The sequence below is a fragment of the Hemitrygon akajei genome, chromosome 1, assembly GCF_048418815.1.
Source record: "Hemitrygon akajei chromosome 1, sHemAka1.3, whole genome shotgun sequence".
Classification (NCBI taxonomy): domain Eukaryota; kingdom Metazoa; phylum Chordata; class Chondrichthyes; order Myliobatiformes; family Dasyatidae; genus Hemitrygon; species Hemitrygon akajei.
In genome coordinates this window covers 76,826,116-76,853,988 of record NC_133124.1, presented here as the reverse complement: position 1 = coordinate 76,853,988, position 27,873 = coordinate 76,826,116, and the positions used below count along the sequence as shown (strand labels likewise).

General features: G+C 41.2%; 1 protein-coding gene across 1 annotated transcript in view; it reads right to left on the bottom strand.

Annotated features, from left to right (window-relative positions):
* LOC140727978 (meprin A subunit beta-like) overlaps nucleotides 1-27,873 on the bottom strand; it is a 67,435-nt gene that overhangs the window by 24,083 nt on the left and 15,479 nt on the right. The window contains exons 4-10 of the mRNA XM_073046040.1: nucleotides 25,918-25,961; nucleotides 25,726-25,804; nucleotides 17,621-17,738; nucleotides 14,951-15,129; nucleotides 13,217-13,435; nucleotides 10,282-10,434; nucleotides 6,431-6,646 (exon numbers count right to left, since the gene is read on the bottom strand). Of these exons, the coding sequence (XP_072902141.1) occupies nucleotides 6,431-6,646; nucleotides 10,282-10,434; nucleotides 13,217-13,435; nucleotides 14,951-15,129; nucleotides 17,621-17,738; nucleotides 25,726-25,804; nucleotides 25,918-25,961 (1,008 nt within the window). The remainder of the gene's footprint in view (nucleotides 1-6,430; nucleotides 6,647-10,281; nucleotides 10,435-13,216; nucleotides 13,436-14,950; nucleotides 15,130-17,620; nucleotides 17,739-25,725; nucleotides 25,805-25,917; nucleotides 25,962-27,873) is intronic.

The window sequence follows — 27,873 nt, the reverse complement described above, 5'->3', positions numbered from 1 at the left end:
ATCTCTAATAATAAAAGTTTAAAAAAACTATCCCAGTCCTATATAAACAAAGGCCAGACTTGAATATTAGTAGAGGTAGTAGACCAGTTGCCACACCAACATGTTACCATTCTGCTTGTATCTCTCTTCCATCAATGAAATCTCGGGTTCCAACAAAGAAAGCACGCTTCCCATCTTTTCTAGCAGCCTCCACCAGCGGCCATAGCTTCTGTCGGGTCAACTTATCAGCTGCAGTCAAGTCCTCAATGATCCTCAGGCTCTGCGAGAGCAAGTATTCATTTTTCTGGCTTGTTTCCATACCAGATCCCTCGTGGTTCTGTTTGAAAATCGAATAATTGTCACCCGAGGCTTCTTATCCCCTCTTATCCGACTGAGACGATGTACAACATCCACGTGTAGTAGAATCTCCTCCTTGGCCTCCAGAGCTACTGCTTGGCATATTTGAGTTACTTTCTTTTTATCCGTTTGCTCTGGAATGCCGTGGATTCTCAGATTCCACCTTCTCTGATAACACTCGGCCTCATTCAGCCTCAACTCAAAGCCTCAACTCTCTTTTTGTGGTCCGTGCAAGTCCCTTTAATCTGCACAACATCAGACTTCAAGGTATTCACCTCTTCAAAAATAAAGTCGAGGGATTTCTTAATGTCATCGATGCTATTTTTATTGTTGCCAATTCTCAACACCAGATCATCGCATCTATCGTTAATTAACTGCGCTATAGTTTGTAAAGTGACCTCTGCTTTCTTCTTTTTAACAGCAGGCTTCACCAGAGTGTCGAGGTCTGACTCAGGTAAAGGAGGCTCCAGGCTGGGGTCGACCTCCGGATTTTGAAGCTGGGAATAACTGTACTCCAGTTCCAAAGCAGCAGCACTAGACTTTACCAAAGGCACTCCAGACTCCATATCTTCAGGGAAGGACTGCACCTTGATTTTTTCAGCCAATTTTCTTTTTCAGCCAATTTTTTTTTTCTTTCTTTGTTCTTGGGCTTCTTTGAAGGCATTATAACTTTCCAGAGCACATGGTATCATCCACCACGCGACAATAAAAAACACAAAATATGTCTTCCAAAGCCAAAGAAAACTTCAAAAATGGTAAGTGATCGAGTATTGAGCGACACTGGACCGGGATTGTGACATATTATTAAAAATTTGAGATGAAGATCAACACACTATCTCAAGCATAAAAGCTTGCAACTTCACGGGGCGCCATCATCATCATGCTGAACATTCTACAGGTGTTTGTATTCTGATGTTTAACTTTAAAGGAGCTGTTTTGCACTCTGAGGCGGATACTAATGGACATTATTTGGTTCCTATTATTCAATATTGTGGTAAAATGTTTCTTATTGCTAATATTTATGATTATAATATTAGAAATGATAATGATAGATGACTTGAGATTTTGGAAAAATGTTTTGATTATTGGCTCTCTAAATTTCCTGATGTATTTATTGTTATGGGAGGAGACTTTAATTTGGTATTAGATGAAAATATTGATCGATGGCCACCAAAGGCAACACTCTACTTATAATAACTTTACTAGCTTTATTCAGAAGTTTAATACCATAGATATTTGGAGAGAGCAATTTCCTGGAGTTAGAAATTATACTTGGACTAATAAATCTATTACATGCATGTCTAGACTAGATTACTGGTTACTATCCGATCCCTTAAGAAATAATAATGTCACTTTAAATTTTTTCCCTCACCTTTAACAGATCATAAAGCTATCCATATACAAAATTGCATTATCTTCAGCTGAATCCAATTTTAAATCTTACTGGAAATTAAATAATTCCATTTTGGGGCATGAAGTTGTCTCTTTGCACATTAAAAATCTGGCAACCTACTTTGTACATAAAGCGATGGTAGAGAATAATTCCCTTTTAGATTTGAATCTGCCAAATTCTTTAGGAAATACAGTAGTGAAATTTAGTAAAGAAAAGAAAATTGGAAGAAAGCCTTGATCTCTAAGATTGCAAATTTATATGAATTGTTTCCAGGTAACCTTTCAGGGAAAGATAAAGAGGAGCCTGCTTTGTTAAAGGGCAAGTTAAACCATCTTTATCGCTATAAAGGCAGAAGGTGCATATGTGAGATCATGAAACAATGGTTGGAAGAGGGTGAATAGAGTACAGCTTCTTTCATTTAGAAAAGCAGCGTGCCCAATTCAATTCCATTCATCAGCTTAATATTGATGGTGTGATTACAGAGGACTCTAAAAAAAAATCGCAAAATATTGTTCTACCTTTTTATAGTAAACTGTATAGCTCAAAATATTGTGAAGCATCTACACTACATCTCATGAATGATATTAATATTCTTAGATATTAAAAATCTAAATAGATAAATGATCAGAAAATCCTTTATTTTGATTAAATGATATTTTTATTACCTTGGGAGAGGTAAAGGCTGCCATTTCAAATTTAAAAAATAATAAGTCGCCAGGTGTGGATGGTCTGACTGCAGAATTTTATAAGATGTCTTCTGACACCCTAGCTCCCTTTTTACAAAAGTTGTTTTTAGAATGTATTGATAAAGACTTTCTTCCCACTTCTTTACACAGGGCCTTATTACTTTAATTCCTAAACCAAGAAAAGATAAATTATGTATCGATAATTGGCGTCCTATTTGCCTTCTCAATAGTGATTATAAAATTCTGGCCCAAATCTTTGCTAACAGAATGAAAGTAGTTTTACCATTTATTACTGATGAAACACAGTCAGGTTTCATGAAGGGTCATCATATTTCTAATAATGTCAGATTAGTTTTAGATCTTATTGATTATTCTCATCTTGTTCAAAATGATAGTTTTATCCTGTTTTTAGATTTCTACAAAGCTTTTGATACTATTGAGCATCAGTTTATCTTCTCTGCTCTTGGTAAATTTGGATTTGGTCCATTATTTTGTAAGGCTGTTAAGGCTTTGTACACAAACACTAATAGTTCTATAAAGTTGAAGATAGGGATTTCACCGAGGCTTGATGTGAATAGGGGATGAGACAAGGTTGTCCTATCTCACCTTATTTATTCCTTTTATGTGCTCGGCTGCTCACCTATTCCATCAAGTCTAGTCCTCTAAAAGGCATTTCCTGTGCAAATTTCAATATTCTGATTAGTCAGGTTGCAGATGATAGGACTTCTTAAATGATGTTTCAGAAATCTCATTGGCTTTAAATTGTATTTCTGTTTTTTCCAAAGCCTCAGGCCTCTGTTTAAATATTCACAGATTTGAATTGTTTCCTCTTAAAGGTTGCACTCAATCTATAATTAATAATATTCCAGTAATAGACAAAGTTACATATTTGGGGATAACTATTGTTAAAAATGAATACTTAAGGTGTGTGGATAATTTTCAACCTCTTATAGACAAAACCAAAGGAAGATTAAACCAGTGGCTTCAAAGGGACTTATCTGTGAAAGGCCGGGTTTTGCTTTGTAAAGCAGAAGGTCTTTCCAGGATTATATATATAGCTCTCCCCTTCTAAATAGATAATGATCAGAAAATCTGTAAATTGATAGACACCATGTTGTTTAACATTTCATGGAAAAGCAAAGTTTATCATATAAAAAAATCTGCTGTCATGAATAGTTATGACAAGGGAGGTCTAAATTTTTTTGATCTTGATAGTCATAATAATACTTCTAAAATTGATTGGATTAAACAACTTCTACGTAATCCTACTTCTATATGGAATTGTATTCCTTCTTTTGTCTTTTCCCAGGTTGGTGGATTGAATTTTTTTCTTTTATGTAATTACAAAATAGACAAAGTTCCTCTCCGTTTATCTCAGTTTCATAAACAGATGCTTTTATCTTCGTCTTTGATTTAGAAACACAATTATTCTCCATATAGTTACTTTATCTGGAATAACCACAACATAACTTATAAGAATGAATCTTTGTTTTATAAAGATTGCTTTGATAATAATATTTTGTTAGTTAAACAGTTATTTAATTCAAGCGGTACTTTATTGAGTATACTGAGTTTTTATCCACCTTTGAATTTCCTGTGACTCCAAAAGAATTTGATGTTGTTATGGATGCAATTCCCTCTGGTGTAATTATGTTGTTTAGAAATACATTATATTTGGTAGCTGAATTACCCAACTTGGATCCATCCAGTACAGCTGTAGGAAAGATCTGTTTTCCTCCGTCTTTTTAAAAAAAATAATAGAGGCATTAGAAGTTTGTTTCAAAAAGACATTACTTCTATTCCTACGGCTGTTAGTTTTTGGAATAGTCGCTTGGGGAATCTGAGGTGGAGGAGTATTTGGGGCTTATTTAATAAATTTTTATTGAGGAATAAAATTAAAGAAATGTCATTTAAAATTATACATAGATATTATCCAAGCAATGTTTATTTGACAAGGTTTAATTCTGATATTGAACCTAACTGTTCTTTTTGTGGTTTTTATCCAGAGGATTTCTTGCATCTGTTTTGGGATTGTGAATATGTTAAAACATTTTGGGTTGATGTTTGTCAATTTATAGATCAATATATCAATGTGGATTTTACTTTCTGTTTTGAAAATGTCTTATTTGGGTTTACTAATAATACCAAATCTCATTGGGATCATTTCTTTATCATAAATCTTTTGTTAATTTACAGCAAATTTTATATCCATAAATGCAAATACAACAATAAGAACCCTTCATCTATATTTTTTACGTCAGACTTCAAACTATACGTTAATACTCTGAAAACTTCCCATAACCAGAAAGCTGTAAAGACTCTACAAATCTGTCAATGTTTCGGGTTATCTCTGTAAATGTTTCTGTTTTGTGACTCCTTCTAGATATAGTTCCTTCTGTCCAACAGTTTTAGAGTGGATTTTCTTGTTTAATTGTATATTTAAAGTTAATAGTTCCATATTAGTTGCTGCTTATGTGCGATTCCTTGGCTTTGTTAGCATATGTTTAATGTTTCTGTTTTTGTATGTGTTCAATAAAAATAAAAAAAGGGGAAAAAAAATACACTCAGTGCCATTTTATTGTGTATTTCCTGTACCTAATAAAGTGGCCACTGAGAGTATGTTTGTAGTTTTCTGCTGCTGTATTCCATCTCAAAAAACGTCTCTGAACAAAGTGTTGTGCATTCAGAGATGCTCTGCTTATCACTGTTCTAACATGTGGCCATTTGAGTTACTGTGTTCCTGTCAGCTTGAACTATTCTGGCCATTCTTCTTTGATCTTTCTCATTAACAAGGCGTTTTCACCCACAGAACTGCCACTCAATGGATTTTTTTTTGTTTTTCATAGCATTCTCTGCAAACTTTATGGTAGGGGCTGTTGTCCATGAAAATCCCCAGCAGATCAGCAGTTTCTGAGACACTCAAACCACCCCATCTGGCAGCAACAATCATTTCATAGTCAAGGTCACTTAGCTCACATTTCCTTCCAATTGTGATGTCTAGTGTGATAAACAATTGAACTTCTTGACCATATAAAGTCATAGAAAAGCACAGCACAAAAACAGGCTCTTTGGCCCATCTAGTCCATGTTGAACCATTTAAACCGCCTACTCCCATCGATCTGCTTTGGGACTATTGCCCTATATGCCACTGCAATCCATATACCTGTCCAAACTTCTCTTAAATGTTGAAATCGAGCTTGTATGCGCTTCAGTTCATTCCACGCTCTCACGATCCTCTGAGTGAAGTTTCTCCTTGTGTTCTCCTATAACTTTTCACCTTTCATCCTTAACCCATGACCTCTGGTTATAGTCCCACCCAACCTCAGTGGAAAAAGCCTGCTTGCATTTAACCTATCTGTACTCCTCTTAATTTTGTACACCTCCATCAAATCTCCACTCATTCTCCTACATTCCAAGGAATAAAGTTGTAATCTATTCAATGTTTCCTTATAACTCAGACCCGGCAACATCATTGAAAATTTTCTCTGTGCATCTTGTTTACATCTATTCTGTAGGTAGGTGACCAAAACTGCACACAATACTCCAAATTAGGCCCTACAAACTTGTCTTGTATAACTTCAACATAACATCCCATCTCCTGCACTCAGTACTTTGATATATGAAGACCAATGTGCCAAAAGCTTTCTTTCCGACCCTGTGATGCCGCTTTCAAAGAGCTGTATTCCCAGATCCCTTTGCTCTACCGCACTCCTCAGTACCCTACCATTCACTGTGTAAAACCTACCCCAGTTGGTCATACTGGAGTCCGATACCCTGCATTTGTCGGTATAAGATTCCATCTGCCATTTTTCCCAAAGCATAACTGTATGCTTTTACATATTGAGTTGCTGCCACGTGATTGGTGTGATTATATATTTTCATTAACGACAAGTTATATCGGTATTCTAAAGTAAGTGGCCACTGAGTGTGTCCATTATTATTATTATTATTATTTACATGACAAAGATCTTATTACTGTTGAAACTCATGTATTCTTTGTTGTTCAATAACCTACCTTCTACTCCTCTAATTTTAGTTAAAGTACCATTGGGATTTTCTTTGTTGAAAACTCTGACCCAAATGTTTAGCTGGTCTTTGTCGCTTCCACTGTTGAAGGAATAGAACTGGAGGCATTGAAACCCACGCTTTGGGTAAAATATCCTGCTTTCCAAGAAGGCCTTCTGTCCCACCGGGCCTGAGCTGGTGCTGAAGTGCATGAAGTATCCACTACCTGCCACACAGAAGAAACTTCATTTGTGAAGTGTGTTTGTTACGAAATTGGAGGTTGTCTGTTTTCAGTGGATTAAGCAGTTGCTGCATTTCATCCCAATGTCCATTTGGGATGCCAATAAAACAGTAATGGAGTTAGCTAAAATAAATTGAAACAGTGTTGGAGTGGGTTACTCCAATGGTCAGATTCAGATTTATTTATCACATGTACAACACATCTAAGGATGTGTTGTGGGCAGTTCGCTAAGTGTTAACTCACACTCTGGGGCCAACGTAGTGTATCCATGATGCTCAGCAGAACAACACAGAACACAAGCAGTGAAACAACCACTGCAAAACAAACCCTTTTCCTCCCTCCCACCCACCTACACACATGGACAGACACACACAATGTCGATTGCTAAAGCAAGACGTGAAAAGTTGCCATGGCACCAAGCTCAGATATATGAGATTTTCTCCCATGGACTCTGCCTGGACGTCTCACTGCCTCAGTAAAGCAGCCAGTGTTATCAACATTATCTTGTTCTACCAAAATGCACTGTGCAATGGATTGATGTATATGAACAGTAATGCAGGATTGTACCTTACGTAGGGCTCTCAGTACCACTAACTGTGGTGTTAACTGTTCAGGCTAACAAAATGGCTTCTCTGTATTGTTATAATCAAATGGCTTCTCCGTAATGCTGTAATGGGTTTCTGTAGCTGGAATATTTGGGTTATAACTGCAGATAAGGAGGGAACCAACCAATGGAGAATTGTTATGCTATCTTGTATGTGTGAGTTGAGCAGGAGTTCATGGTCTTTTTCAGGAGGCAAGCGAGGAGGACGGACGTGTGAGCAGTGGACAGCGGTTCCAGGGTGCCGGATACTGGACATCGACGGTGGCCGAAAGCTCGGGAAGTTGTTGTGGATGGAACCGGGGGATTGAGCTCCCACATATTAAAATATTATGTGCACAAACTGATAAACTTACTGATTTGGTGCCTTTAGGTTATCTGTTTCTACTAACCCATCACTAAGAAATAACTATAAAGTTGTAATTATTTCCTCACCTTTGGTGTATTGTCTGATATTTGTGTTGTGAGCCTGTACTGGGTGGGGGGGGGGGGGGGGGGATTACACCGTCTTTACACCGAAGTATTGCACTGTTGGTGGAGTGACGGTGGTTCACTCTAGGCGAATGGGGTAAATTGGGGGCACAGATGCTACACTTAGTGCAGGTAATAACAATAAACTAATTTCAGTTCCAGTTCCAGCATGCACTAATCTGCTGGAAGAACTCAGCAAGTTGAGCAGCATCTCTGGGGGAAAGGGATCGTTGAGGTTTCAGGTAGGGTCCCTGCATCAGGACATCCCAAATGCCATGATGGAACCAGGTGATCCTGGGAGGTGGTCACTCCATTGTCTCCTTCATATGTACAAAGTGAACAATGCACAAATGAGCTCCATGCCCCACAATGTCTAGCAGACCAGTGGACCATTTCAGAAAATCAATTCAGGTATTCATTCAGTTACAATGAATAATCAGTGCAGATGAAGCACAAAGCACCATGTAACTGATTACTGGGCTTGCCACTGACCAAAGGTGTCCTGTGATAAGAAGGACCACTTAGCTTGCATTGGGGCTTGAGTAAAGGGCTACTTGGCTTGCTTTATGACTACAGTGGAGGCCTTGCTTTGGCACGTGAGTAGGGAACCATCTGGTTTACTTTGGGACTACAGTAGAGGGCTACCTGACTTGCTCTGGGGTTCATCATTTTAAGGTTTCTTCTATTGGAGACTCTCTATCACAGAGCCTCTCATGTCCTGCATAGACAATCCTTGCCCCCTGCACGCATATGGTGACCAGGGATGTGCCACTGGAAGCACGCCTCTTCTACCCAGTCCTCATGCTTCTTCAGTCTCTGTTTCACATCAACACACAGTCTGCTGAAGGAACTCAGTGGGTTGATCAGCATCTGTGGAAGGCAAGGAACTATTGACAATCTGGGTCCCAGTGCAGGGTTTTGACCGAAATGTCAACAGTTCCTTTTCCCTCCCAGATGGTGCTTGACCCATTGACCCATCGAGTACCTCCAGCAGACTGTGTGCTTCTCCTGATTGTAGCATTTGCATTCCTGTCTCCTCCTCCTCTTCATATTGCTGAGGTTCCGGGTCTCGCTGCTGCACTTCCTCAGGCACTGCATGCTCTCTGCAATTGACTAACTTGTGTCTGCTATGAAAATCTGCACACCTAGTACTTGGGACACAGAACTCCTTCAGCGTTCTCTCCATGTTGAGGATCATCCAGACTTGGAAATTTATCAGTTCATCCGCGTTGGGGGATCGAAATCCTGGAACTTGCCCTCCTGTGGCACAGTGGGATCTCCTTCACCAGCCTGTGCAAACAGGCAGAGCCTTACATGACAAACAGTCTCATTTTGAGAGGACTAAAAGCCTTTCCCCACACAATTGTATTAGCTGATGTTCAGCTAATGTGATTGGTTTGCAAATTGGTGTGAGCATCCCAGGAATAGAAGATACTGCTCCCCAGTATCCATCCCTCCTGGCATTTCAGGCAACTGTAGCCATCTGTTGGTGCATTGTCCCTGAGGAAACAGGAGTTTGAGTAGAGTCTGTCTATCACCAAACACTCTTCTAAATTTCTACAGTGGAGAGCATCACAGCCTGGTATGTAGGCTCCAATGTACAGGACGGAAAGAGGCTGCGGTGGGTGTAGACTCAGCCAGTTCCATCGCAGGAACAGCACTCCCCATCATCAAGGACATGATCAAGGGGTGGTGTTCCAAGAAGGCAGAACCCATCATTAAAGAATCTCACCATCTAAGACATGCCCTCTTCTCATTACTACTATCAGTGAGGAGCTACCTACACCCGTAGACCCACACCCAATGATTCGGAAACAAACTTCTTCCCCTCTGCCATCAAATTCTGAACGGTTCATGATCCAATAAACACTAACTCATTATTCCAAAGCACAAACCACTCTGCAGGCGCTGGAAATCTTGAGCAACATGTGCAAAATGCTGAAAGAATTCAACAAATCAGGCAGCATCTATGGAAGGGAATAAACAGTTGGAATTTCAGGCCAAGACCCTTCATCAGGACGGAAAAGGAAGAGGACAGAAGCCAGAATGAGAAGGTGGCTTCTTATTATTTTGTTTTGCACTATCTGCTTACTTGCTATAATTTTGTCTTTGCACTATACAACAACAAATTTCACCTCACTTAAGTATAAGTGGTAATAAAGTGGATTCTGATTCAGGTTTTGAAGTATTTATCATTTGTTCATTTCTGGGCCTTGGGCATCCTTGACAAGAACAACATTTATTCCCCGTCTCTCAATGCCCATGAGATGGCGGTGGTGAGCCACATTGTTGAACAACTTTCATTCAGGTTAAGGTGATCACACTGTGCCACAGGAAGGGAAGGCCAGGATTTAGATCAACCAGCAACTGAAGAACTGCTGACAAATTTCCAAGTCAGGATGGAACTCTACAGGGATTGGTTCCCATGTACCAGCTTCCTTGTCCCAGGCAGTAAGAGATTGCAATAAGAACTTGCAGATGCTGTCAAATACGCAACAGTGAAATTTAAACTGTATCATTAAATTGTGCTGGAAATGGAAGTGTTTACCTTTACAGTTGCCCATGTTGGTGAAGTCTGTTGAAGGTCCACCCAGAGCCTGGGAGACTCGCTGCCAGTCAGTGCTGTCTTTTTGATCCTGTATCATGCCGCAGATATTTTCAAGTTCAAAGTCGCAACTGTCCAAAAAGCTGAGTGAGGAGGCTAACCAGAAACAAGAGGGAAGAAAGCTGAGAGTTCGCGTTTTACCTTGACAAGAAGAATTTGCATTTTTGTAACTAAAAGCAGAAAATATCTGAAACTCTCAGCAGGTTTGCGAATGTTATGAAAGGTTGGTGGAGGGACTGATAGTGCCAAGGAAGCAGAGGGACTTGGACACTTTAGGAGAATGGACAAAGAAGTGACAAATGAAATACTGTATAGGGAAGTGCACTTTGGTAGATGAAGTAAAGGACGGGACTATTTTCTAAACAGAGAGCAAATTCAGAAATTGGATGTGCAAAGGGATTTGAAAGTCCTAGTGCAGGATTCCCTAAAGGTTAACTTGTGGGTTGAGTCAGTAGCGAGGAAGGCAAGTGAATTGTTTCAAGAGGATTAGGATATAAATGCAAATGTGGGGCTCCCAGTACCAGTAACTGTGGTGTTAACTGTTCAGGCTAACAAAATGGCTTCTCTGTATGAGGCTTTATTGAGCATTAGTTAGACCACATTGGAAGTATTATGAACAGTTTTGGGCTCTATATTTAAGAAAGAATGGGTTGGCATTGGAGAGGATACAGAGTAAGTTCACAAAAATTATCTAGGAAATCAAAGGGTTAAAGCATGAGGAGTATTAGATGGCCCTGGACCTGTACTCAGCGGAGTTTACAAGAATAAGGGTGGACCTCATTGAAATCTACCGAATATTGCAGGACCTGATAGAGAGGACATGGAGAGGATGTTTCCAAACGTGGGAGAGTCTAGAGCCAGTGAGCACACCCTCAGAATAGGTCATCTCTTTAGAACAGAGATGAATTTCTTTACCTAGAAGATGGTGAATCTGTGGAATACATTTCCACAGACAGCTGTGGAGGCCAAGTCATTGGGTCGATAGTTTCTTGATTTGTAAGCTTCTCCTTTCTCAGAAACTTAGAGTCATTGAGTTATACAACACTGAAAAAAGGCCCTTCAGCCCAACTCATTCATGCCGGCCTGAGCTCATCCAATTTATTCTATACTTTGCCTTCCCTTGTACTACCTTGATGCACTGATATGGTGAAATTATCTGTGTTGGTGAGATGCAAAAAGAGATTTTTTTTTAACTGTTTCTCAGTACATGTGACAATAACAAACCAATTTGACAATATTCCTGCAAACCTTTCATACCTTTCTCACACAGAAAGTGGTGAGTACCTGGAACACACTGCTGGATAGTCTCTTGGAAGGAGTTACTGCTGGTGTTTAAGAAGCATCTGGACAAGCACTTGAATTGTCCAGATGAGGAAGGTTACAAGCCAGCAGCTGGAAAGTGGGATTCATGCAGATGGATCAGAATAAACATGATGGGCAGGGTAGCCTGTTTCTATGCAATATGACTGCCCAATCACAACAGCAGAAAGTGAGCCCCAAGTCACCAGTGCTAAGCTGATGAAGGCCAACAATATCTACTCAGTGGCTGCGTTATGAGGTACAGAAGTGGAAGCTGCTGTGAGGCCTTCAACTGCTATAGGCCCATCCACTTCAATGTTCAACATGTTGTCTGTTCAGAGATGCTCTTCTGCACACCACTATTGTAAAGTGTGGTCACTGTCAGCTTGAACCAGGCTGGCCATTCTCCTCTGACCTCTCTCATTAACATGTTTTCACCAACAGAATTGCTGCTCACAAAATGATTTTGTTTTTCACTCCATGCTTTGTCAAGCCTAGAGATCGTAAGGCATGAAAATCCCAGGAGATCAGCAGTTTCTGAGATACTCAAACTAGCACCAGTTACATTACTACCCCCCATTCTGATGCTTGATCGGAACAACAACTGGATGCATTGAGTTGCTGTCACAGGATTGGCTGACTAGATATTTGCATTAACAAGCAGGTGAGCAGGTGTGTCTAGTAAAGTGCAGACACACTCTACACTGAGAATCAGAGAAAGATAGGTTGGTTTATTATTCTCACATGGACTGAGGTGCAGCAAAAACTTTGTTTTGCATGCCATCCACACAGATCATTTCATCATGTCAGTGCATTGAGGGAAAACAACAACAGAATGCAGAATAAAGTGCTACAGAGAGAGTGCAGTTCAGGCAGACAATAAAGTACAAGGTCACGTGAGGTAGACTGTGAGCTCAAAAGTACATCTCATCTTACTGCTCTTATAACAGTGAGGTAGAAGCTGTCCTTCTACAGCAAGAAAACAGGTCCTTCGGCCCACTGAATCGATGCAGGCTATTGAACACTAACGCCGACCAAATGCCATTTAATTTTATTCTCCATGTATTCTCAACAAATCCCTCTGCACTAATATTTTACCACTTACCTATACCTACACACAGTGACCAATTGACCTACAAACCATCTTATCCTTTAGCAGGGTTAACTGGCCACTGTAAGTTGTTCCAGCTGTGTAGGTGAGTGGAAGAATCTGGGACGGGCGGGAGAGTTGATAGAAATACAGAGAATTTTTAAACATGGGATTAGTGAAGGGCTGTGTTGTATGGTATGTCCCTGTGACTCTATCTTTCCCAACACATACAATATCTCCAGCAAAACAAAAGCTATTAGCGGAACTCAGTGGGTTAGGTAGCATCTGTGTTGCGATATTAATTTGATGTTTTGGGTCAAGATGCTTTCATCTGGATCCAAGACCCAAAACGTTGACTGTCTATTTCCCTCCACAGATGCTCCAACAGCTTGTTAATCCCTCCGGATTCCAACATCTGTGGTCTCTTGTGCCTCCACCTTCACTAACCTTCACATATTTTTACCCTGCCCACAAAACACTGGTACTCACTGCAGTTATAGAGTCGGTTGACTCTTTGGAGATCATAATCGCTGAACTCCATGCGCTGTCCGATCACCTTACTGAACTCAGCAATCTTGGTGACAATTGTTGGTTCTGAGCCATTGTTGAAAGCGGTTGAGCTGTAGTGCATCACTGAGGTATAGTCATACGGTATGTTCTGTGAGATGGTCACCTTGTCGTCGTACTTATTGAAATTGTGTCCTTTACCTGAATAAATTGAAATGAAAGCTCATCAAGGAATTTCTTAGAGAACGCTAGAATTAGGTGCTGGTCATGCTGGAGCAAACGGGCACGATCTATGTTTGCCAAGCTGTAATTCTATGAGGAGACTTTGTCGCTCTGTCAATCCTTCCTTTGCTCAACTGCCAGTCTGCCCACTACATCTGAAACCCCCTGTTGCTTGCTAGCTCTTTCCCTACGAATCCCCTGCAAACTTTTTATGCTAACTCTCTCTCCTCTCCCAATTTCATGTGTCTCGATCTGAAACATTGATTGTCTTTTTCCCTCTACAGGTGCTGCCTGACCTGCTGAGTTACTCCAACAATTCCTTGAACCTACTCCATCGCTGGCTAATCTTGTGGATCAAATGATCTTAGCCTCAGCTCTACTTTCTCGCCCAGTGTCCTTTGCTGGTCAGTGGTTCAGAAACCTATCTGATTATTGAATCTATTCAATGTCTCAACCAGCACCAGACTCTGAGGTAGAGCATTGCAAGATGCCAAAGGGGCATATATAGTTGGCAGTTTAGAGGGAAGATAAGGACCATTACTTCACCTAGAGTGTGGAGGTTTGGAATTCACTGTCCTGAAAAGGTGGTAGCACATTTAAATAGCCCTAGAATGTGCACTTGAATACCTTGCAATACCGGCAGCTCACCTCAGTTTGGATGAAGAATGAACTGCTAGAGAGCAGCATCTGTGGAGGCAAGACTCATTTTGGCTCAAGACTCTTCATCAGGACTCTACATCAGCATGAAGAGGTGAGGAGGAGTGGGGAAGTAGGGGTTAGCAGGTGATTGATGGATCCAGGTGAGGAGGGGGTTGAGGGGCAGGAGGAGGTAGAGACGGAGGCTGGGAGGTGATGTGAAGGCTGCAGGTGCTGGCACCTGATGTGAGGAAGGTGATGTTGAGGGCATGATGGGCAGCTGGGAAGGGGTTTTGAGGGGAACTGTTCCAAACCACTTCCATCTGCCATTTTTACTCATCAGATACCACCAGCCCTTGGTTGACTGACCAATTACCTTCCAGCCTCTGACATTCTCTCCACCCCTCCCTCACCACCCACTAACCTGGCTCCACAGCACATGCCATCCCATGCCTCACCCCTTCCCTTCACTACTTTATACCAGCGACCTCCCCCTGCATTTTCAGTCCTAATGCAGTGTCTTAACGCAAAGTGTCAATGCAGATGTTGCTTGACCTGCTGAGTTCCTCCAACAGTTTGTTTCTTGATCCAGGTTCCAGTGTCTGCAATCCCTTGTGCCTATGCTTGTTTGAGTAACTCTCTTTTTTACCAGTATAGACACATGGACAGGTACATGGATTGGAAAGATTTAGAAGATTATGGGTGAAATGGGAGTAGATTGGATGGTCATCTTGGACAGCATGAATTATTTGGGCAAAAGGGCCAATCTTCATCTTTCTCATCTTCATATTAAACACTTGACTAAGTGTCCAAACCTGGCTCTGGGACACCTGTTTGGAGGATGTCACCTGACTTTACCATTTTCAATCCTGTCCCACATTATTTGGACGTAGTCATCACGATCGGGTCTTGACTGCTCATGCCAGAATCCCAGCGCATGGAGAAACTCGTGTTCAATGGTGGCAATTCTTTCACATCTCTCTCCGATTGAGAGCTGCTGCTTGCCAACTTGATGATTGCCCACCGATGACCAACACCTGTCACACAGAGAGATTCACGTCAAACCTGGAGCTGGTTCTTCAACAATTGGAAGAGGACTAGGCTAAAGGAATTGTCAGATAACAGAGAATGGGTTTGGTATTAGAGAAGGAGAATTTTGCGGGGTGCTTCAGGAAAGGAAATACTTATTCTTTCCATGTAGATTAAAAGAGCATGAAAATAGGCCTTTGGCCCAACTTCTCCATGCCAACCATGAGCTAAGCAAGTTAAATCCCATTTGCCCATGTTTGGCCTATATCCTTCTCAAATTTTCCTATTCATTCACCTATCCAAATGTACTGTATTTTACATGTTTTTTATAGCACTGCCTCATCTACTTTCACTGATAACTCATTCCATATGCCCCCGGGTGAAGAAGTTGTCCCTCCAGTCTCTTTTAAATGTTTTCCCCTCTCATCTCAAATCTATTCCTTCTAATTAACAATTCTCTTTCCTGAGGAGTATATTTCTCTTTCTTGAGGGGCATATATAGGGTGATTGTGCATTCACCCTATATATACCCCTCTTGATTTTTGACATCTCCATAAGGTCACCTCTCAATCTCTTATATTCAAAGGAATAACATCCTATCCTGCCCAACCTCTATCTATGACTCAGGCCCTTGAGTCCTGGCAGCATCCTTATGAATTTTCTCTGCATTCTTTCCAATTTAATGCTGTCTTTCCTATAAAAGAGCGACCAAAACAGCACCCAATACTCCAAGCATAGTCACACTAACATCTTGTACAACTGCAACATAGCGTCCCAACGCCCTGACTGATGAAGGCAACCATGCCAAACCAGAGAACGTGGATTTGTGAGGATTAGAGGGGATCTGAGGGAGAAACCAAACACTTCATGTCTTTAAGACCAGAGGAGATGCAATTACTGTGAGACAGGGAAAGTTCAAGGAGGTTGTGCTGAGCCAGTTTTTTCATATGAAGAATGGTGGGTGCCTGGAGAGTGCTGCCAGGGAGGTGGTAGAGGCACTTAAGAGGCTCTTAGATAATAGACACATGAATGTGCAGAGAATGGATGGATGCGGATCATGAGCAGGGAGAAAGGATTAATGTAAAGGTGTCATTCGCATAATCATTTTGTAACAACATCATGGTCTGAAGGTGCTGTTCCTGTGCTGTATTCTTCTGTATTCTATGTTCTAATTCTCTTTGCCCATAAGATGGTTGAAATCTTAAACACGCTGATGAGGGCAGGTCCTCTCACAACATTTAAGAAGCAGCTGGATGAGCACTTGAACCACCCAGGCACAAACACCTATGGGCCAAGTGCTGGCAAAGGGAATTAGTGAAGTACTTGATGGTTATCATCAATGTGGTGGGCTGAACGGCCCACTTCTATGAGTATTAGGTCAGCTATAATCTTATTGTCTTGTGGACAATGTTCCAGGGCCACATCTCCCCCCTTGCTCCTTTTTCTTAAACTCTTGGAAAATGAGTCAAATATTATTTTTTGAAAAAATAACAAATGTGGGGTAGAGAATCAAGCTGTCTATTTGGCAGCAGTTTGGGTCACATGCATGGCAACGGTCTGTAGAATTGTATGGTTCGTAAGTTAGCAAGGTTGGCATTGGTCTCACTGTTTTGTGATATGATCAGTGAAATTGCAAACCAGAAGAATAGGCAGAAGTGACTGGCTACTGTTAATCAGTGAGAGGTGAGGCAGAAGAGATTCTGCAGGTGCTGGATATCTTAAGCAAAACACACACACACACGCACACTGCTGGAAAACTCAGCAGGTCAGGCAGCATCTAGGGAGGGAAATACAGAATCCTGATGAACAGTTTCGGCCTGAGATGTCGACTGTTTATTTCCCTCCCAAATGCTGCCTGACATGCTGAGTTCCTCCAGCATTTTCTGTGTGGAATTTCCTTGGAATCCATCTGCATTTCTCACTGCCTTAAGGATGGGTGGGGTCTTTGAATATGCTGGTTGCTTTCTTAAGAGAATCCTCTTCTATCAGACAGAAAATACAAAAGTCTGAAAGCACGTACCACCAGGCTCAAGGACAGTTTCTAACCCACTGCCATAAAGTGATTCCCTAGTATGACAAATTGAGCTCTTGACAGCACATTCTACCTCATTATGATCTTGCACCTTATTGTTGACCTGCACTGCCCTTGCTCTGTAGCTGTTACACATTAATCTCCATTGTCAGTGTCTTACCTTCCTCTCTACCTCAGTGCACTTTGTAATGATTGATCTGTAATCAAGCCAAGCTTTTCACTATCTCTCAATGCGTATGACAATAATAAACCAATTCCATAACATGCCCAAGGGTAATAAATGCATTCCTCTCTAGCAAAGTCCATATGGCATGAACAAATGGAAGACAACCCTCGCCATATATTAAGAACAATGTCCCAGGTACTGTAGGTACTTAGTTATCAACCCTGAGGAACTGAATGGATAAAACAACAACGAATGAAGTAAGTGAACCAGTCTTTAGAGGAATACCAAATCACGCTCTTACCCACTTCCCTTGAATACGGAGATGTAGTTAGCTTCCCCAGTCCAAGGCTTAAAATTAATGCAAGTTTTAAGACGATATTGTTCAAAAGCTTTAAGGATGACACCTTTAGCATTTACATCTGTGGGAAAGACAGGAGGTCATATTTCAAATGGTCGCCTTTGCAAACTTCATCTTGGGAATCGAACAAGTTTAGGGTCACAGAATCATTGAAATTTGCCACATGGGAATAGGCCATTCAGCCCATTGTGTTCATGCTTGCCGAGAATGGACTTTAGGTTAATCCTACTTCCCAGATCCAGTTCACAAGTATCGCAGGTTATGGCTTCTCAAAGGTTTACCAAGGTATGGTTCAGTGTTTCTGCCTTTGGATCCCTTTCAGACCAAGAGTTCCACACCAGCAGCACTCAATGAGTGCAATAATCCTCTCTCAATTCCTTCTGATCTGATTGATTTCAAATAAAGTTTGTACTGAAAACCACAATTTTGGAATGTAAACTCAGAGTCTGTGCAAAATAAGTTTCAGCTAGAGACTGTTGCTCAAAAAAAACTTTGTTCAAACACTATCAGAGATGCCTTACCACAAAAATGACAAGAACATAAGTGACAATTAGAAATTATGTCTGGGGTAGGTATCCTATCGATCACTGAACCAATAAAATAAAAGCCAAGGAAATTCAAAACTCAGCAGCTGGTGGAAATCTGAAATGGAAACCCTGGATAGAGTGGATGCAGAGAGGATGCTTCCATTAGTAGGAGAATCTAGGATCCAAGGGCATCACCTCCTGCCATGTGCAGAAGTTCGCTGACGACACGGCCATAGTGGGGTGTGTCAGGAATGGACAGGAGGAGGAGTATAGGAAACTGATACAGGACTTTGTGATATGGTGCAACTCAAACTACCTGCGTCTCAATATCACCAAGACCAAGGAGATGGTGGTGGACTTTAGGAGATCTAGGCCTCATATGGAGCCAGTGATCTTTAATGGAGAATGTGTGGAGCAGGTTAAGACCTACAAGTATCTGGGAGTACAGTTAGATGAGAAGCTAGACTGGACTGCCAACACAGATGCCTTGTGCAGGAAGGCACAGAGTCGACTGTACTTCCTTAGAAGGTTGGCGTCATTCAATGTTTGTAGTGAGATGCTGAAGATGTTCTATAGGTCAGTTGTGGAGAGCGCCCTCTTCTTTGTGGTGGCGTGTTGGGGAGGCAGCATTAAGAAGAGGGACGCCTCATGTCTTAATAAGCTGGTAAGGAAGGCGGGCTCTGTCGTGGGCAAAGTACTGGAGAGTATAACATCGGTAGCAGAGCGAAGGGCGCTGAGTAGGCTACGGTCAATTATGAAAAACCCTGAACATCCTCTACATAGCACCATCCAGAGACAGAGAAGCAGTTTCAGCGACAGGTTGCTATCGATGCAATGCTCCTCAGACAGGATGAAGAGATCAATACTCCCCAATGCCATTCGGCTTTACAATTCAACCGCCAGGAGTAAGATATGTTAAAGTGCCGGGGTTAGGACTCAATGTATTTAAGTAAACTACTTAAGAACTTTTTAAAAGCTATTATTAATGCTTTTTGAGAGGGTGATTTTAGATGCATATCATATTTTTACTGAGTTAAATATTGTATGTAATTAGTTTTGCTACAATAAGTGTATGGGACATTGGAAAAATGTTGAATTTCCCCATGGGGATGAATAAAGTATCTATCTATCTATCTAGCACTGAGATAGAATCATGGAAGTCATAGAAAAATACAGTTCAGAGACAGGCCCTTCAGCCCATCTAGTCTGTGCTGAACAACCTAAATTGCCTACTCCCAATGAGCTGCATTGTGACCATAGCCCTCCATACCCCTGCCATCCATTGTCAGATCCAAACTTCTCTTAAATGTTGAAATTGAGCACACATACACCACCTGCTCTGGCGGCAAGTTCCACACTCTAATGACCCTTTGAAACAAGAAGTTTCCCCTCATGTTCCCCTTGAACTTTTCACCTTTCACCCTTCACCCATGATCTCTGCTTGAAGACCCACCAACCTCAGTGAAAAAAGCCTGCTTGCATTTACTTTATCTATACCCCTTATAAATTTGTATACCTCTGTCAAATTTCCCCTCAATCTTCTACATTCTTAGGAATAAAATCCTAACTTATGAAGAACAAAATGCCAAAAACTTTCTTAACGACCCTATCTACCTGTGACAACACTTCCAATGAATTATGTACTTGTATTCCCAGATCACTCTGTTCTACAGTACTTCTCAGTGCCCTACCATTCACTGTGTAAGACCTATCTTGGTTGGCCCTACCAAAATGCAACATCTTGCTCTTGTCTATATTAAATTCCATCTGCTACTTTTCAGTCCGTTTGTCCATCTGATACAATTCTCTCTGCAAACTATGATAGCCTTCCTCACTGTCCACTACACCCCCAATCTTGGTGTCATCTGCAAATTTGCTGATCCAGTTAACCACATTATCTTTCAGATCATTAATATTGATGACAAACAATGGATTCAGCACTGATCCTTGTGGCACTCTACTGGTCTCAAGACTCCAGTCAGAAAGGCAACCCTCTACTCCCACTCTCTGGCTTCTCCCACAAAGCCGATGTCTAATACAATTTACTATCTTATCTTGAATGCTAAGCAATTGAACCTTATTGATCAAACTATCTTGTGGGACCTTGTCATATGCCTTGCTAAATTCAATGTAGGCAAAACCCACTGCCTTGCTTTCATCACCTATTTGGTAACTTCCTTGAAAAACTCCAAATGATTGGTTAGACATGACTTACCATACACAAAGCCATGCTGACAATCCCTAATCAGTCCAAATACACATATATCCTATCCCTTAAAATACCTTCCGATAACTTTTCCACAACTGATGTCAGGCCTATAGGTTCCTGGTTTAATTTTAGATCTTTTTTTAAACAGCAGAACAACATTAGCTATACTCCAATGCTCTGATATCTCACCCGTCGCTAAGGGAGATTTAAATATCTTTGCTAGGGCCCCTGCAAGTTCTGCATTTGCCTCCCACAATGTTTGAGAGAACACCTTATCAGGCCCTGGGGATTTGTCCACCCTAATTTGCCTCAAGACAGCAACATCTCCTCCTCTGTAATCTGTATAGGGTCCATGACCTCACTGCTGCTTTGCCTCATTTGTGTCAACTCTGTGCCAATCTCCTGAGTAAATACAGACACAAAAAAATCATTTAAGATCTCTCCCGTCTCTTTTAGCTCAATGCATAGATTACCATTCTGAGCTTCCTGAGGACTGATTTTGTCCCTTGCAATCATTTTGCTGTTAAAATATCTGCAGAATCCCTTAGGATTCTCCTTCACCTTGTCTGCCAGCAAAAGCTCATGCCTTCTTTTACCCCTCCTGACCTTTTTTCTCTAAGTGTTCTCTTGCATTTCTTATACTCCATAAGTACCTCATTTGTACCTACCTGCCTAAACCTGCTACGCACCTCCTTCTTTGTTCTTAACCAGGGCCTCAATATCACTTGAAAACTAAGATTCCTTAAACCTGTTATCTTTACCCTTTATTCTAACAGGCACATGTAAGATTTGTGCTCTCAAAATTTCACTTTTGAAGGCTTATGATCACTAGATGCAAAGTGTTCCCCTACACAAACCTCTGTCACCTGCCCTATCGCATTCCCTATGGGAGTCCCAGTCAATAAGTGGGAAGTTAAAATCAACTACTGTCACAGCCTTGTGTTTCTTGCAAGACTGTGATCTCTCTACAAATTTATTCTCTAAATCCTGCGGACTGTTAATGGTCTATGATATAGACCCATTAATGTGGTCATACATTTCTCATTCCTCAGTCCCACCCATAAAGCCTCGCTAGACGAGATCCCCAGTCTGTCCTGACTGAGCACTGCTGTGACATTTTCCTTGACTAGTAAAGCCATCCCTCCCCTTTTAATCCCTCCTACTCTGCCCATTCTAAAACAGTGGGACATCAGAATATCGAGCTGCTAGTCCTGCTCTTCCTGCAACCACGTCTCACCAATGGTTACAATATCACAATTCCATGTGTTTATCCAGACTTCAGCTCATCTGCCTTTCCTACAATACTTCTTGCATTGAAACATACGCAGTTCAGTACATTAGTCACACCAAGCTCAACCTTTTGATTCCTGACTTTGTCTGAGGTCTTAACAACATCTGCCTCTACAACCTCTCCACTGTCTGCTCTGGCGCTCTGGTTCCCATCCACTTGCAACTCAAGTTTAAACCACCCCACCCATGTAGCACTAGCAAACCTTTCCACTAAGATATTAGTCCCTCTCCAGTTCAGGTGCAAACAGTCTCTTCTGTACAGGTCCCGCCTGCCCTTGAAGAGAGCCCAAAGATCCAAAAATCTTCTGCCCTCCCTCTTACTCCAACTCCTTAACCACATGTTAGACGGTATAATTTTCCTAGTTCTGGCATCACTAGCAGCTATCCTGAGGTCACAACCCTGGTGGTCCTGTCTCTCAATTTAGCACCTAATTGCCTGAACCCACTTTGCAGTACCTCGTCACTCTTCTTACCCATGTCATTGGTACCTACATGGTCCAATTGTATGTTGCCTCCCGACTTGCAGGGTCTGGGACATCTTGGATTAAGTCCTCACGTTTAAGAATGCTGAGTACTTGATCCAAGATGTCCCAGACCCTGGCCCTCGGGAGGCAACATACCATCCGAAAATTTCGATCTTGTCCACAGAACCTCCTTTCTGTTCCCCTAACTAATGAATCCCCCTATCACCACAGGTCGTCTCTTCCCCCCACCCCCCTTATAAATCGCAGAGTCAGGCTCAGTGCCAGAGACCTGACTGCTGTAATTTTCCTCTAGATCATCCTCCCCTCAACAGTATCCAAAGTGTTGTTGAGGGGGATTGACACTGGGGTACTCTGTACTGGCTGTTTAACCCCTTTACTCTTTCTGACTGTCACCCAGTTTCCTGTGTCCTGCACCTTGGGTATAACTACCTCTCCATATGTCCTATCTATCACCCCCTTAGCTTCCTAAATAATCTGTAGTTTATCCATTTCAGGCTCCAATTCCTTAACATGGAGTGTTAGAAGCTGCAGCTGGATGTACTTCGTTCAGGTGAAGTCATCAGGATTGCTGGAGTTCTCCCAGCCTTCCCGCATCCCACAATAAGAGCATCCAATTATCCTGCAAGGCATCCCTACTGTTCTAACTCTGCAAATATAAAGAAGGAAAACAATAAATAAACTGGGGAAAAATATTTACCTTTAACGTTTGTATAGCTATAGCTATCTCCAGGAATTTCCTCATCTCAGGAGGGTGATGAATCTGTGGAAACTGTTGCCACGGAGGACTTGGAGACCAAGTCTTTGAACATAAATTGGTATATTATTGATTGGTAAGGGGGGCTTAAAAGTAATGGTGAAAGAAGGTGGAGAATCCTACAGGAATCTAGAGATAAGTAAAGAGCGAAAGAATTGCAAGGGGCAAAATTGGTCCTCTGGAAGATCAGAATTGTAACCCATGCATGGAGCCAAAATTGATGGGGGAGATTTAAATACATCTTTTGCATGTGTATTTACCTGGGAGACAGGCACAGAGGAGTGTGGTAGAACAAAGGGATCTGGGAATATAGGTCCATAATTCATTGAAAGTATTGTCACAGGTAGATTGGGTCATAAAGAAAGCTTTTGGCATATTGGCTTAATAAATCAAAGTATTGGGTACAGGAGATGGGATGTTTTGCTGAAGTTGTATAAGGTGATAGTAAGGTCTAATTCAGAATATTGTCTGCAGTTTTGGTCACCTAACTACAGGAAAGATCTAAATAAGATTGAAAGAGTACAGAAAATATTTACAAGGATGTTGCCGGGTCTGGAGAACTTGAGCTATAAGGAAAGATTGAATAGGTTAGCACTTAATTCCTTTGAATGTAGAAGGGGAGATTTGATGGAGGTATACAAAATTATGAAGGGTATAGATCCTGTAGGCTAAATGCAAACTGGCTTTTTCTACTGAGGTTGGCTGGGACCACAATTAAAGCTCATGGGTTAAGGGTGGAAAAATTTAAGGGAAACATGAAGGGAAATTTTTTCATTCAGAGGTTTGTGAGAGTGTGGAATGAGCTGTCAGCGTAAGTGGTGCATTTGAACTCAATTTCAACATTTAAGAAAAGTTTGAATAAATATATGGATGGCAGGGATACGGAGGATTATGGCGCTGGTGTACGTTGATGGAACTGGGCTGTTTAAATGTTTTGGCATGGACTTGATGGGCTGAAGAGTCTGTTTCTGTGCTATATTTTTTGACTCTAATATGAGGGGTGATTGATAAGTTCATGGCCAAAGGTAGAAGGTGTCAATTTTAGAAAACCTAGCACATTTATTTTTCAACATTGTCCTCTCCTACATTTACACACTTAGTCCAGCGGTCGTGGAGCATATGGATCTTGGATCTCCAGAAAGTGTCCACAGCAGGGGTGACTGATAAGTTTGTAGCCTAAGGTAGAAGGAGATGAGTTATACAGCTCTCATTGCATGCACATGCAGTTCAACTCTTTGAGTGATTATGCAGAAAGTTTGAAGTTAATAGCTCACCTCCTTCTACCTTAGGCCACAAACTTATCAATCACCCCGATGAGTTATTAACTTCAAACTTTCTGCATAATCACTCAAAGAGTTGACCTGCATGTGCATGCAATGAGAGCTGTATAACTCATCTCCTTCTACCTTAGGCCATGAACTTATCAGTCACCCCTGCTGTGGACACTTTCTGGAGGTCCAAGATCTGTATGCTCCATGACCGCTGCACTAAGTGTGTAAATGTAGGAGGGGACTATGTTGAAAAATAAATGTGCTAGGTTTTTTAATAACTCGTCTCCTTCTACCTTAGGCCATGAACTTATCAAACACCCCTCGTATGGTATGCAGTCAATGTAAATCTGTAATAACATTAATTGCCAAAAACGATTGTCAACCCAAAACCTCACTTCTATTTTTCACCACAGATGCTCCCTGACCAGCTGAGCATTTCCTGCATGCAGAGCATATGGTTTTCATACCAGTGACACCAATCCAAAGGTTCTGCATTATATTCTCGGTCTGAGGTTAACTGACTCTGGAGAGGACTAGGATTCAAAAGCAAGGATGTACTGCTGAGGCTGTGTGTGACATTGGCCAGGTCACATTTGGAATATCATAAGCAATTTTGGGAAAGATGTGCTGGCCCTGGAGAGGACTCAGACGAATTTCTCAGGAATGATCAAAGGAATGAAAGTTTTAACGTATGAGGAGTGTTTGATGTCCCTGGGGCTGTACTCTGTGGAATTCAGAAGGATGTAGGGGAAATCTCATTGAAACTCAGCAGATATTGAAAGACCTGAAGAGTGTGATGTGGAGAAAACGTTTCCATTAGTAGGAAAATCTGGAATCCAAGAGAACAGCCACAGAATAAAAAATGTCCATGTAAAACTGAGATAATAAGGAATTTCTTTAGCCAGAGAATGGTGATCTATGGAACTGATTGCCACAGAGAGCTGTGGCAGTCAAGTCATGGGGCGTATTTAATACAGAGACCGATAGGTCCTTGATTGGTAAGGGGGTTGGAAGTTATAGGGAAAAGGTGGGAAAATGGGGATGAAAATAAATAACATTACCTATAATTGAATGGCATAACTGACTTGCCGGGTCGAATGGTCTACTTTGCTCCTAAATTGTATGAACTTCTGTGTTCGTTAATTCTCTGATCTTACTTACAGGATTCACTAGACAAAGGCCAGGCGGTGCAATTGAAATTCACTGAATTATACAATTGGATCGTCACGGTCCATTAAGACCAGTGTCCTGGTTAATAATCTCAGTCAGGTGAAAAGTACAAAGTTTAGAATTCTGTAATTAACCAAAAATGCTTCATGGAACAACTATCACATTATCTAAGCAAAAATTCAAGCTGAAAATGTGTAGCCTAGATATAATACTTGGCTAAAATTCATCTATAGTTAGTTGATAAAATGAATTTGTAAATTAGAAATGCAAAATGAAAGCACTTAATTGCAATCTGGGTTAAAGTATCATAATAATTGGATTACATTCAGTGTTATTACCCACCTAAGCTATCTTCCAGATAGTATGGAATCATCTTTGGCCACCTGTATTTTTCATCAGCAATTGCACTTCTGTAGGTGGTCTGATTTTAAAGGTAATGCAAAAAAATCAGTCATCCTCACAGCGATACATGGGGTAAGTTTATGTAAACATTCTGCTTTCCTCAACATGCCAGAAAAAATGTCATGAGCTTACCATATCGTGCATGATATCTCCTTCTATGAGATCCAGTCCAAGTTCTGCAGAGAATAAGTTTATACTTATTTATACTTATTTATACAGTTTATACTTCTCGCTGTCTCAGTAAAGCAGCCAGCATTATCAAACTCCCCACCCACCCCAGACATTCTCTCTTCTCCCCTGTCCCACTGGGCTGAAGATACAAAAGCCTGAAAGCATGAACCAGCACACTCAAGGACAGCTTCTAGCCTGCTGTTATAGCACAATTGAATGGTTCCTTAGGGCAAAAAGATGGGCTCTTGACCTCACAATCTACCTGGTTATGATCTTCCATCTTATTGTCTTCCTGCACTGCACTTTCTCAGTAGCTGTTATGCTTTATTCTGCATTCTGTTATTGTTTTACCTTATTCTATCTCAATACACTGTATAACGTTCTGATCTGTATGAACAGTATGCAAGACAAGCTTTCCATTGTACATGTGTCAATATTAAACCTATTCCAGTTCCACATTCCAAAGACATGGGAGAAGGTGGAGAAGACGATGGTACCTGGATGGAGAGGTCATATCCAGCAATAAGAAGTGAATAGACTGAGACAGTTTGTTTCAAAGAGGGAATGAGAATCTCACAAAGGGCTTTAGAGTAGTGGTCGCCAACGAGTCGATTGCAATTGACCGGTTGATCTTTGAGACTTTCCCAGTAGATCCCAAAAAAAAAGAAAAATAAATACACAAATACTGTTGCAATGTGAGCATTATAAAAGTAAGTAATACTGATCAGGATAATGATAGCATAGCAATACTCCCTCTACGGAAAGCTGTTTGTAAAGAGAGGTTGTTTCTGGGGTTGCGGGGTTTTCCTTCCTTTCTTTCTGCCCGGTACCCCTCTGCCATTGTGGTGAACTACATATACCTGTCTGGACACGCCCCCCCCCCCCCCCCGCTGACTGCTCCTGTGGCTCCTCCCACAGACCCTGGTATAAAGGCGATTGGAGCCACAGACCCTTCCTCAGTCTCCAGGATGTTGTGTGATGGTCACTTGCTGCTTGTGCTTTCTTCCAGCCAATAAAAGCCTACCTTAACCCACGACTCAGAGTTATTGATGGTGCATCAGCCATGCACCGTGGTTCAGTGAAAACATCTGTATATTAAATATTGGTTTTGCCATCCCAGATAAAGTAGTTCCTTTGGGCACGAAGTTGTCAAGTGGTCCTTTTTCAAAGTAGAAGTTACTACAAATACATTATGCCTGGTAAACCTTTTGATGCAAAATTAAACGCACTTAACGACGAGCTTATGGGAAAAGACTGACACCTGCCCCCCATGATAAGCGCAGTAAATGCACTTAAGGCCAAGCTCAATGTTTGGATTTCCCACACTCTTCCAATTTAAAGAAAATGTTACAGGCCATCAAGGAAAAACATGCTTTTCGCCCTGAGCAGTACTGTGCTTACCTAGACAAACTGGCAATAGAGTTTGATCAGCGTTTTGTGGAGTAAAACGTCATGAAAGATATTGCTGCATTTATTTCAAACCCATTTCTACCGATCGATATAGAACAGATAGCAGCCAAATTCCAGCAAGTATTTGGTGTGCCAAGTGATATTGAAATGGAAACAATTGATTTGCAAAATGACATCGAGCTTAAAGAGACTGTGACTTTGGAGGGCTTGTCAGCAGGGAGAAGTTTCCTCATCTCACCACATGTGCACTAAAAGTCAGTGCCTACTCTGGGTCAACTTATCTGTGTGAAATTGCATTTTCACAGATGAAAATTATTAAATCTAAGAACAGGAACTGTATTACTGACATTCAGCCAAATTTCCAAATTTCAGGGAACTAGCAGAAAGTATTCAGCCGCAGTCATCACACTGAGTGCAAGTCAATTTTTATTCATTTATTTTTTGTGTTAAAATAAAATTAAATAATGAAACTTAGAATTAAAGGTATGAAGTATTGTAATATTCTTA